The following is a 12,503-nucleotide window of genomic DNA, read 5'->3' on the forward strand; positions in this document are numbered from 1 at the left end:
AATCTGATAACAAAAATGAGAGGTGGCTGCCAAGAAGGCAGACAAGTACAAGAAATGAAACAGTGAAAAACTTGCAGGGGGAGAGATGCAGGAGAAATGGGACAAGAAGCTATATTTTGCTGTGCTGTGCCCCGGCTGTCTGCACTCTTCAAATGCTGCCATCTGATTCACACTCTCTGATTCTCTTTAATGGCAGCTCCAAGTTTACAGACCCGACGGTACTCTTCAATGGCACGCATCCATTCTATGACAATAGAAGCTCCTATCACAAAGGTGAGTCCCAAGGACTGACCTTTCCACATACTCCAGAGTTCTGAGTTGAGCTCATAGGAATGTACATAGTTTCTGGACTAGCAGAGGCTTCCTTCACTTTGTATTTAACAAGGTAATGTAAATAATTTGGTTTTTTTTATTACCACTTTCTACATCTCATCATGGTATCCCAAATGCTAGTCATAAGGGAGAATATTAAGGAGAGGAGAAGGGTGCCCATGCAAGATGCACAGCTTCTGGCAGAAAGGGGACACTGATCTGTTGGGTCATAAGTGAGTAGGATGATGTTCTTCCAGTCTTATCTTTGCTCTCACTGCTACCATGCAGAAGAGGGAGCACCTGCACCATCTTCTGTCTCCCCCACTTTCTGTGCAGCCTTTCTTCACTGTGTTATACAAATTCTGTTGTCACAAATCAGCTGCACAAGCACTTGTAACACACCAGGGTCTCAGGTATATTCCACTTTCAAACAATTTTTCCCCTTTTCTTTTTCTTTCTTCCTTTTTTCTTTTCTTCTTTTCTCTTTGCTTTTTTTCTCCTTTCCTTTCCTTTCCTTTCCTTTCCTTTCCTTTCCTTTCCTTTCCTTTCCTTTCCTTTCCTTTCCTTTCCTTTCCTTTCCTTTCCTTTCCTTTCCTTTCCTTTCCTTTCCTTTCCTTTCCTTTCCTTTCCTTTCCTTTCCTTTCCTTTCCTTTCCTTTCCTTTCCTTTCCTTTCCTTTCCTTTCCTTTCTCCTTTTTTTCCTTTCCTTTTCTTTTTTTCTCTTTTTTTTTTTCTTTCTTTTTCCTCTTTTCTTTTCTCTTTTTTCTCTTTTCTTTCTTCTTTTTTCTTTTCTCTTCTTCTCTTGCTATCATCAAGCTCTTGCTTCCCAGCACCACTGTGACTGTAAGAGCAACTGGCTCCTTTTCCTTTCCTGATCCTCAGTCATACCCACAGGGAGGCTTGTAGTGGCTGTACAGCAGTCTCTGGCTCCTGGAGAAGACAGCACTGGGACTTTCTTCCTGTTATTCTTGGCAGAGCCAGGAGCAGTCATTGGTACATTTCTGGATTGTGGCTGAGGCACAGTGTGGGTTTCAAAGAGCCATCCTCTTCTCCCACAGTTCAGCTCTTTCTGCTCTCTACCCTTCACTTCTACATGGAGAAAACTAAGGCTTTACATCTAATATCAGGATATCTGAGTCACATCCAAGAACTTGTTTGTTTGGGTTTTCCTCCAGGGACTGAATAATTTGTTTCAGAGCAGACCTGAATATGCTGAAGGTCTGGGACATTGGTAGCTTTTGGTCCACTCACCAGCAACTATTTCAGATACTTCACACCATTCTACTTCCACTTCCCAGGAGCTTTCCAGTTAAAAATAGCAGATGGATACCAGGAAATCTGAGCACAAATTTACATTTTCAGAGTTGTACTTCAAGGATTGTGGGGAATTACATTGCATTTGATGAGAATTAGCATAATCAAGACAAGAATAAAAATTTTGTAATAAGAAAAAAATGCCACTCACTTTTCTTTTCCTACCTCCTTAATCTGCTTTCAGGTTATTAACATAATTAATGCTGCCCAGGAAAACAGCCCAATCACAGTAGCAGAGGCTTTGGACAGAGTCCTAGAAATCCTGCGGACAACAGAACTCTACTCCCCTCAGCTAGGTACCAAAGATGAAGATCCTCACACAAGTGATCTTGTTGGAGGTCTGATGAATGTAAGTAAAATTAGTAAAGATGAAATTGCTGCTACCAGTGTCCTACATCACAATTCAGTGCTCTGCTGTGCTAAAATTTCACAAGCAATGGGAAGGGGACTTGTAATTCATCACCATTTCATTTAAGTGTTTTGGCCTCTTTACAGCAGTAATGCAGGATGTAGTAAGCTATGGCCACATCTCAGTCCGCTGGGGGCACTCATCCTCAGATACAAGTGACCAGACCTGCCACCACAAACTATATCCAATCTCTCAGAAGATACTGAAGGAGATACTTTAAAGAAACTCTAGAAGCTTACAAGGTTTTGGAGGGATTGCTCCATAGCTGGTCCAGTGTATCAGTGAGGTTGCTTTAACCAGCCTCTGATTTTGGTCCCATTAACAGCAGCAAAAGACAGACTGCTTATATTTTGTCATGGATTTACTCATTTTTAGTAGAGCTGATCCCCACCAAAATAATATAAAGAAAATGAAAAATAAATTATAATGACTGATTTGAATGATGAAATCCTGCAGGTGCAAATGAGAGGGTCAAGAAAGGCAATACACGGTGTATTTAATATCTTTTCTGAAGCTCTCATACCAGTGTTCTGGGGATCTTTTCGTGTTTATTTTGAATGACCTCAAAACAAGGATTATGCTATAGTGCCGCAAAAAGAGCAGTGCTTTTAGTACCCACGAAAATTACCTAAAGTGAATGCAGTGTTTTTGCAACTAGTGATTGCAAAAAAACTAAGATAAACTTGCTTTCTTTTTCAGGATAGCTTGAGAAGACTGTCAGGAAATGAGTATGTGTTTTCTAAGAGTAAGCCACCATTTTAAATCTCCCTTTGCACATGTGACTTCTTTTGTTGATACTGCTAACATACAGCTTCAGGCTAATTTGCAGTGGGATATATGTCTCTGAAAATGGTTGTCTAAATGACTGTGGCACAGGTGCTAGGCTGCCTCTATTTTGGTGATGAAACAGACTCAAATAATTAAAACAATGCATTTCAAAATGTTAGCAAAAAACCAAATTGTCAAAGAAATGTTCACACATCTTTTTGGTTTATGTTCAAATGCTCTGTAATAAACCTTTCTATTATAGGCATTTATAGACTTTTTCATATAAGGAAAAAAACCTATTTTTCTTGAAAAAGAGTTGTTTTCTAAATGGAATTCTGAAGAGGGGCTGTGGTAGTGTAGAGGGAATAACCCAGAAATGTGTTAATTCCCAAATTCCATTTTAACAGATATGAACCTGAGCCATACTCACCTTCCAGTGCCAAACACCATCAATGATGTTCCACCTTGTATTGCACAGCTCCTAGATAACGAGGAAAGTTGGGACTTCAATATTTTTGAGTTGGAGGCTGTTACAAATAAAAGGTACTGGACTCCTTTCCCTGGGTGCTCATAGAAAGTCTCCTGAGGAGCTTGTAGGTCTGGAAAACTGAAGCAAGACACAGCAAATCTGTGAGAGCTGTCTTGCTTGACTCACATCCACTCTGTCCAAGTGACACTGTTCAATGCAGTCTGATGTTGCCACATGCTGGATGCACTCCAGATGGCCTTTTTTCTTGTTCATGTGCAAATGATCAGACTGGAAAAAGCAAAGCTCTCCCCTTCCTCACCTAAACCATCCCACGATTTGGGAAGACCTAAGACAACTGTGGCTTTTGATTATAGGGATAAAAAAATGGGATGGAGGATAAAGCAGTGATAGGATCAACAGACTGGGATTCTAAAGCTTATAATGAAAACAGACGTCAGTAGTTTTGGGGTCATGCAGACCACAAAAATAAGCACGTCATCCAGAGAGATAAGTTGTTTTCATTCCAAGACACAAAGAATCAAACAGACTACCCGTTCTTTTGTACCCTCTTTGCATAAAATGGCCATTTTTGAAATTTGCATTTGCCTGGTTTTAATCTGCAGATGCTGGGGTTTGGTTACGCCTTTCTCAGTTCAGAGGCTATATAGGTCATCTTGCAGGACTGAAAAATATAACCAATGGATAGGACTCTCTCACAGGCAACACAGAGTAAAAGACAACAGAGTGGATTTGGATTTAAGAATCAAGAAGATTAGAGGTTTTACTCTGTTTACTGTTTCACACATGGGCTTCCCAGCATTGCACAAACACACACACACACACACAGAGCACCTTACAACTGACGTTTGACCTTTTTTTTGGCTTAGGTCTTTTTAGCCTTTGGCATGTGCCCATGTCACATTCAAAGTCTGTTTTTTCCCCTCAGGAAAAATTAAATGGAATTTGGTTTCACTGACAGATATTAAACACAAAAAAATGGGGTTTTAAGATGTTTTTTCTGAAGCCACAGCAATTGTTGCAACTCTAATGAAACTGTACCATTTCTACAAAACATTAAAATAACGTCTGAAAGGATGATAGATACAATCATTTGTAACCTTGGCCAGGCTTTTTAAAGGTTATAGATACACAATTTAAAAATGTTTAACTTCACCCACCCCCTTTTAGAAGTCTTGGTTTCTTTGTTGAATGTATCGCTTTCAGAACATTACAAACTCCTATTTCACACCAGTGCTTTCTTCTTCTATTGTTTTTCAGGCCATTAGTGTATTTGGGCTTAAAAGTTTTTGCCCGGTTTGGGGTTTCGGAGTTTTTAAACTGTTCAGAAGCAACGCTGCGGGCATGGCTGCAGGTCATTGAAGCCAACTACCATTCCTCCAACTCATACCACAACTCCACGCATGCGGCGGATGTCCTGCATGCTACTGCCTTCTTTCTCGGGAAGGAGAGAGTTAAGGTAGAATCATCACCTAGGAGTTCTTTGGGCTAGGATTTCAGCATGTTTGCCATGTGTGTCATCCAAAAGTCAGATGTTTAAATAATGGTCCTGGCTTCATAAACTCTTTCTGTCCTTGAAGTATTCCTGTGATGCAAGCAGGCCCACACAGTTTCTCTAAAGACTGTTTATACAAATTTACACTTCTAAGTAGCAATGATGGAGGCGGGGAGGGAACTTGGCCTTCTTCTGTCTCTTCTTAACTGACTGTAAGTAACAGCTCTTAATGAAGCTTCGAAAAAGCTTTGGAGAGGGAGGTGTGAGCTATTCTCCCTGGTACCCAGCAACAGGTCACATGGAAAAGGTTCAAAGCTGTGCCTAAGGAGGTTCAGATAGGACATTAGGAAACATTTCTTTATTGAGTGGTTAAATACTGGAACAGGCTTCCCAGAGAGGTGGTTGATGCCCTAAGCCTGTCAGTGTTTAAGGGGCATTTGGACAATGCCCATAATAACATGCTTTAACTTTTATTCAGCCCTGGTCAAGTAGTTTGGCCAATAATCATTGTAGGTTTCACTTCCAAGTGAAATCGTCTATCCTATCCTATGGAAGGAAACCCCTAGGTGATTTATCCACTAAACTATAAGATATTGCAAAGATATTGCTCAGGTGACAGCAGTGTAAAAAGCTTCACTAAAGAAAGCACATTTGGATAAGGGTAGAAGTGGAAATTTTGTGGTAGGTAATCTGTGGGCACAGTGAATGGAAAATGACTGCAAGGAGGTAGGACCCCTGTTTAAGTTAACATTTATGTAATTGTGGGTACCTGGAAGTTATTAGAAAATATTTACTGTAGTTTTTGTGCTACATTGTATTTTTTCTCTCTTCCTGTAGGGAAGTCTGGACCATTTAGATGAGGTAGCTGCATTAATAGCTGCTACCATTCATGATGTAGACCATCCTGGACGGACCAACTCCTTCCTGTGCAATGCAGGCAGCGAATTAGCTGTCCTTTACAATGATACAGCTGTATTAGAGAGTCACCACACAGCACTGGCATTTCAGCTTACAACGAAAGACAGCAAATACAACATTTTCAAGAATATTGACAGGTGTGTCTAGTGGACAAGGGGAGTGTCCACGTGTGGACTGCTTATTTGTTTTAGTTTGGGGCAAATTGAGATCTTTCCTTCTAAACAAGAATGCACACTTTAAATACAGATAATAAAATTTAATCTCTTCTAGAATCCTATGTAGGTATGATTTATAAAAAGGTTTTCATTTGCCCCTCACCAGCCCTGTCTTCCAACTTGTAATTATTGGAAGCTTAGAGAGATGTTTAATAATCTTTCATTAATTACATTAACTTCATCCAGTTAACGGCCTCAAGGCTGCATCTTGGCCCACTGCCTTTTCATTGAAAGAACCCGGGCATTACTTTTTTGAGGTATGTTTTACACACCAGCAGCTAGATGCTGCATGTTGTGTCTGCACAAGGTCCTATGCATCACAGCACTCCGTTCACATGGAATGGGAAGGGTGGTAGCAGAGGACGTGAAGCTCTGGGAGAGCTGGAAGCTCCGCGTGGTTGGCTGGGCATGCAAGTAGCTCAGGAATTCCCATTCCATGACTCTAGTTTTTGTAAGGACAAGGTGAGAGAAAGAGCTCTGAAAGGGAAAGAGCCTGACCCCAGAAGTAATTGATCTGTCTACCTCCCTGTTGTTTTTGAAAACCCTGAGATTTGCATTCCAAGCTAACACACTAACATACAGTGCAATGGATGCATTGGTGCCATTCCTGGAGAAGTTATCTTAGTCTTACAGCATTATGAAACTGAGATGTAAATTTTTGTTGACTTCATAGGATTGATTTTTAATTGGGCAAAAATAAGAGAGCAGGGGGAACTTAAGAGAGGCATGATCTTGTCCATTCCTTCATCCTTAGACTGTTCCTAACTCTGAAGGTACCAGCTTGTGGCTGAGCCCCTGAGCAGTGTTTTGTAGTGCTATGTGGGCAGGGATGAGGAAAGTGCAGAGCTCTGTCTGGCAAGCCTGTAAGCAAGAACTCTTTCTTTCCTAGAAATCGCTACCGAACATTGCGACAGGCCATTATTGATATGGTTTTGGCAACAGAGATGACGAAGCACTTTGAGCATGTGAACAAATTTGTGAACAGTATCAACAAGCCTATGGCATCTGAGGAGATCAGCCCACATGTAAGTGCTTGCAGGACTTTATGTCTTCAGGCATTTCAGTGAGATTCTTCCCAGACAACCTTAAGTATCATTTTCATTCACCTTGCATTAATTTGCATTGTGGCAATGCTCAAATGACATTAATGGATTTGTGGTCTCATACATTTAAGTGCGAAAAAACATGCTTCTTCTCTTTTCTGCTCTTAGCTAATTTAAACACTTCATTTTATAAGCTCTGTTCAAAGCCATCTTGTATTCAGGAAATATATGGACAGATGTTGTTTTACATGGATAATTCTGTGCATGGAGCCAGGCTGTCACCTGTTCCTATGGTCCTGTCTCCAGTGGGATTTGTATGAGCCTAGGGATGTAACTGAGGAACCTCCTCAGAAGTTTTGTCTCTGTATAATCTGGAGCCTTCAAGCCCTGAAGAATAACTTCCTGAGACCTCTACACTCCTGATTGTACCAAGAGATGTCCAGGCCTTTTTGCATAACAGTACAAACCCTAATACTCCACCAAGGTTTATTTAATAAGCTGCCTCTGAGTTTCCCATCCCCTCTTACCTTCTCTTGCTGCCTCTCGAGGCTGACAATCCAGGGCCTGACCAGGTTCTTCAGGGTAGTGTTACCTGAGGAAAGACTACCTTAATGCACCTTAGTGAATATAATGCTTTGTTGGAAACATGCAAAAAAAATCAGACAAGATCAGCAATGCTAAAACCAAACAGAAGTATTTTCTGTTAGCTATCCAAAATTGGACTTTGTACTGTCATGGGTACCATTCACAACTTTAAAAGACAGCATTCTGCCAGCTGAAATTACCTGCTTCTAGGGACTGCTGAGCTCCACTTTCCCAGCAATATCAGCTGGAAATCACAAATGCTGCTGAATTTATCTCACAATAAACATGGAAGACAGAACCACTTCCACTACAGACTTCTTGTTTTCCCTCAGTATTAGGCTGATCTGTTCTTCAGTGTTAACAGTGGCTCTTTCTGGATTTGGTCTTGAACACAAGTTAAGGTACAGGGTTAACTTGACAGTTCTTTGCTGGGCTACCCATCTGAAAAAGGATAAACTGCTAAATATAAAGTTAGAAGATAAATGCCTAAATTGGCAAAAGTCACATCAAAGTATTTCCTCAAAGCTTTTCCAAGCTACAAAGATACAAATTTAGTTGTGGTGGCTAAAAGTACTTACGTTCAGTTTTTGACTCAAGAGTTGAATTTAGCAGCGAAGGGACGCCAAAATCCCGCAAATTTATTATTTTGAGAATTGCATTAATGCCATGTGAGCAAAGGAAGAGGTCTTTCATTACTACATAATATACCCATGCCTTTCTAAACTGCTTAAGACCCAGAATATGATGCCACAGCAGACTGGGAACAACTTACCTTGTCACCTCCACCACGTCTCCAGAGAAGTCAGTAAGAAGTTTGGTATTTTACTGTCTAGCAAGCAGAGAATTTCTGCAGTCTACCACTCCTGTGATTTCTTACTGTTAATCTCATAGATTATGTAAGATTTCACCCTCCCTGGCAACTGAGATCAAAGATTATTCCAGGTTGAAAGTTCAAAATCTGGCACAAAGAAAGCAGTTCTACTTGGAAACATGCTGGAACTGAATGTCAGAGAGCTGTTTTTCTGTGTGTAAAAGAAATAGTTGTGCCAGTCAATCAACAGCCCCCTGTGCATGCCTCAGTTTTCTCATTTAGGAATAAAAATCTAAGTCCAGAAACTCCCTATCATCACATCCCCTACATCTAAACATTCATAAGTGTGGACTGTTTACGAGCTTGCAGTTGGTGGATGCATCCCCTATCATGGTCCTCTTCCAAGACGGCCAGGGTGGGATGCAGAGAAGGTAACATCCTACCTGATAAAGAGCCTGTGGCACCTCATTTCACAAACTTTGATACTAATTTTGAGAATGTCCACAACTGTAGTATGTATTTGGGTTATCATTAGTTACTTAGCAAGGCTCCAGGTCTCAGACATCACCTTCTTCTCCAAGTTCCTGGTGCTCTGCATGAAATTATAAGGCAGCAGATTGGGTGCCTGCTTAGTGCCTAAGTCCAGTACAGCTGATACATCTGTGATCTATGATAATGATGCCCTCGCTCCTGTTGGCAGGGAATGCTGCCACTGGCCCCTGTAACCAAATCTCCTTTACAGAGTGAAGGAAGCAACACTGAATGTACAGCCAACATAAAGAATTTTCCAGACAACCAGACATTGATCAAGCGCATGATGATTAAATGTGCAGATGTAGCAAATCCATGTCGCCCCCTAGAGCTGTGTATTGAATGGGCAGGCAGGATTTCAGAGGAGTACTTTGCACAGGTACGTATATTTTTATGATTTAACTATTATATTATGTAAGGAAGAGCACATTGGCTGATCTGCTGTTCCACACAGGGTCTGTCTAGTGTCACCACAGAGTCCATATGAATGGTTTTTGTTTGTAGTCTACTAACTGTAGTCAGTTAGTAGAACTGGCCCCTCAATTTCATGCACAAGAATTCAACTCAAGCAGTTAGCTAGTTTGCTTATCATGAAGCTCACTGTACAGAATAGTGGAAGGGAGGTTTTACACTTTCATTATCTGATCAAAACGATTTGATTAGTCCTACTCAATTTAACTGGCTGAAATTTAAGATGGTCAGCACTCTAGCTTCTTGTCCCAATACCTTCCCTGAAGACCCATACCTCAGCTGAACTACTGGGATTGCCCTTTAAGATGGAACCTGAACTACTATCATTGTAGGCAGAAAAGTAGTGCAGACATGTGGGCAGTGTAAATACATCACATGGGATGTCTCCAGATAGTACTGAAAGCTCAGCTTGCTTTCTTCACGTTCAGTTTTTCTGCTAGAAATGCAAAGAGCCTAACTCTTTTAGCTCTTTAATTAACAAATGATAAAATAACCAGCTTTAATTTGCCAATAATGGTATGGAAATAAAAGCCATGAGTAGACAGAAAGAAAAGCAGGCATGCCTACCCTTCAATTCAGGTCACATATGTGATAGTTACTACTGAAAGAAAATTGTAGCTACTACCTGAGACATGTCTGAATTTCATTTTAATCATAGAGAATAAATTCTGTCGTGTCCTAAGAAAGATCAAAGATCACTTATGTTGTATCTTCCTAGCAGTCAAGGTATCATAAACTAGCTTTAAACTGCCCAAATTAAGCACTAGCCTACTTGCAACAATGTGAGGTGCAAAGAGCTGTTCTCCTGTTTATTCACCTCTGCTAATTTTGGAGACCGCTCTGCTGCCAATTTCTGTATTAACTGCTGCCTGTACTATTTAAAAGGGGATGTTGTTTGGAATTACATTCTAAGAAACTGCTACAGATCTTACATCACAGTGAGTGCAACAAAACCAGGCCTCTTCCAGTTGGAGACACAGAATTAAAGGGCTTACCTTTACTTCCATTCATCTTATAACCTGATACAAGCAGAGGAAGTAGCCTCAGCAACAATCTCTTCTTATTTAAAAGACAAATGATTTGTAACATCCATTACAGATGTGGAAAAACGAGAGATCAAACCTATTCTCTGCTGAAGGACTCTACAACCCCATTTTCCATATTTTTAGCTGGTGTACCCTAATCATGAGATTACAGTATTCTGTCTTGTTGGAACTAAGCGCAATCACAAGGCTGCAGTAGTAAGGGTACTTGTGAAAGGGAAGAGATGTTGATTTCAGTCCCTGTTCCAGACAAAATAACACACATGAAAAGAGGCAGTTCATCTCAGGGGGTCTAAGGCTTGTCTCAAATCTCCTATTGCAATTCATCTAATGCCCTGACCTCTGCTACTCCACCATGAAAGTCAGCAAAGCTCTAGTTGCTAACTGGAGTTTTGTCTTCTTAGACTGATGAAGAGAAGAGACAGGGCCTGCCTGTTGTAATGCCAGTATTTGACAGAAACACCTGCAGCATTCCCAAGTCTCAGATTTCCTTCATTGATTATTTTATAACAGATATGTTTGATGCATGGGATGGTAAGTACTAATTTTTCTTCCTTGCTCTGACACAGAGATTCCTACAGTCCAAACTTACTAATCTCAAGGTGGCCTTGCGTCCACTTTTTTCAGAGGCAGTACCCATATATAAGAAGTAGAGCACAGGATATTGTGCAGTCATGACACCGAAGCCTGTTTCACTGCACATTATGAAGCTGCGCACTTACCAGGCAATCTATGTAGACAAGCTTAATGGCTTAAAACTATACTTTTTTATCATCTATGTATTTTTTTCCTTTAGCATTGTATTTCTTCTGAGCAGCAGAAACTAAGACCACCATGGCTGCATGCTAGAGTAATTTAATGAAGTCACCAAGCATTTGGAAAGGAATTTTCTTGAAAGAGAAACCACTAAAAAAAAATCTTTCCCCTTTTAATATTACTTTAAGGAATTAGAAGAACAAAAGAGAGTAAGAGAATGTCAGTTTCAGATCAGGCTGGGCTGTTCTTCTTCCCATTCTATAAACATGGTAAAACTCTTTTTCCTGTTCTTTCAGCATTTGCACATCTGCCTGTTTTGATGCAACACTTGGCTAATAACTATAAACACTGGAAAACACTGGATGATTTGAAGTGCAAGAGTCTCAGGCTCCCATCAGAAAACAACAACTGACACTAAGTCAAGAAAACTAGACCTCTTGCTCTACCAGTTTCACTGTGAATCACTTACAGAAACTCTTGGCTACAAAGGGGATTAATGTTGCTTTTCCAGTGAAATTAAGACTGCGTGACAAGAAGGAAATATTTTACTCATTTTTAAGCTTCTATGAATTCTACAGAAAAATGTTTTTAGAGGCTATATAAACCACAGATGACTAAGTGCTCTTTGGAAATAATATTTTGTGGCAGAAAATGTACTTCTGAAACTAGTTTCTAATACTGAATATGCACTTGTTGAATCTTGTAGTTGATACAACAGTATTCACTAACGCTTCACACAACTGTTTTTCAGAGACAGGGATAATCTAGTCACCAGGAGAGTAAGAACAGCCTGTCAAATAAGGATATAAACTTCCCACTTTTCTAGCATAAATTTGTTCCAATTCTATCAATGTTCTTCAGCTCTCTAAACCATACTTATAAAGAGAACATGCACAGCAAAACAAGTAAACCTTAATAAACGGGATATATAAAAACCCCAAACATGACACCTTTTAAAACAACTTTCTTATTACAGAGGCTCTCAGAGCACCACCTGTTCTTTCTTTTCCATATAAAATCTTGACAGGAGTCAATGTTCTCTAAAATTGATCATATAATACAGGAAAATAAGTATGTTCTGTCTAGGTAGTGCCATCCACATGGTTCTCTGCCATCTTCCAGATGTTATAACACAGGTTTTCACCAAATTTTACACAAAAAACTATTATGGCACTTGATCATCATCCTTTTTTATATAAACAGTATTTGTAAACATGGTCATCACTTTTATTAAATTGATAAATTTTCTGACAAGTTCATTTACTGTGCTAGTTCTAAGATGAACCTATCACTTTTTTAAAAAAAAGTTTCCGGAGTATAATTTATAAAAGCATTATAATTTGTAC

At 39.9% G+C, this 12,503-nt stretch overlaps 2 protein-coding genes across 5 annotated transcripts in view; one reads left to right on the forward strand and one right to left on the reverse strand.

Moving 5' to 3' along the window:
* PDE8B (phosphodiesterase 8B) overlaps nt 1-11,928 on the forward strand; it is a 68,830-nt gene extending 56,902 nt beyond the window's left edge. For both annotated transcript variants that reach the window (XM_014889169.2, XM_088156375.1), the window contains exons 13-22: nt 197-273; nt 1,810-1,974; nt 2,734-2,779; nt 3,210-3,345; nt 4,550-4,748; nt 5,622-5,839; nt 6,807-6,942; nt 9,099-9,266; nt 10,806-10,935; nt 11,454-11,928. In XM_014889169.2, coding sequence (XP_014744655.1) covers nt 197-273; nt 1,810-1,974; nt 2,734-2,779; nt 3,210-3,345; nt 4,550-4,748; nt 5,622-5,839; nt 6,807-6,942; nt 9,099-9,266; nt 10,806-10,935; nt 11,454-11,569 — 1,391 coding nt within the window. In that variant the 3' untranslated portion in view covers nt 11,570-11,928. The remainder of the gene's footprint in view (nt 1-196; nt 274-1,809; nt 1,975-2,733; nt 2,780-3,209; nt 3,346-4,549; nt 4,749-5,621; nt 5,840-6,806; nt 6,943-9,098; nt 9,267-10,805; nt 10,936-11,453) is intronic.
* The window catches only part of WDR41 (WD repeat domain 41), a 37,298-nt gene continuing 28,026 nt past the window's right edge, over nt 3,232-12,503 (reverse strand). The window contains exons 13-14 of one of the 3 annotated variants that reach the window (XR_015799427.1): nt 7,488-7,552; nt 3,232-3,283 (exon numbers count right to left, since the gene is read on the reverse strand). The gene's annotated coding sequence lies outside the window, so the exon portion shown is untranslated. Of the gene's footprint in view, nt 3,410-4,268; nt 5,106-7,487; nt 7,553-12,503 lie in introns of those variants that run through there. The other 2 variants (XR_015799428.1, XR_015799429.1) reach the window with 2 other exon arrangements.

This window comes from Sturnus vulgaris, chromosome Z, assembly GCF_052056855.1.
Source record: "Sturnus vulgaris isolate bStuVul1 chromosome Z, bStuVul1.hap1, whole genome shotgun sequence".
NCBI lineage: Eukaryota > Metazoa > Chordata > Aves > Passeriformes > Sturnidae > Sturnus > Sturnus vulgaris.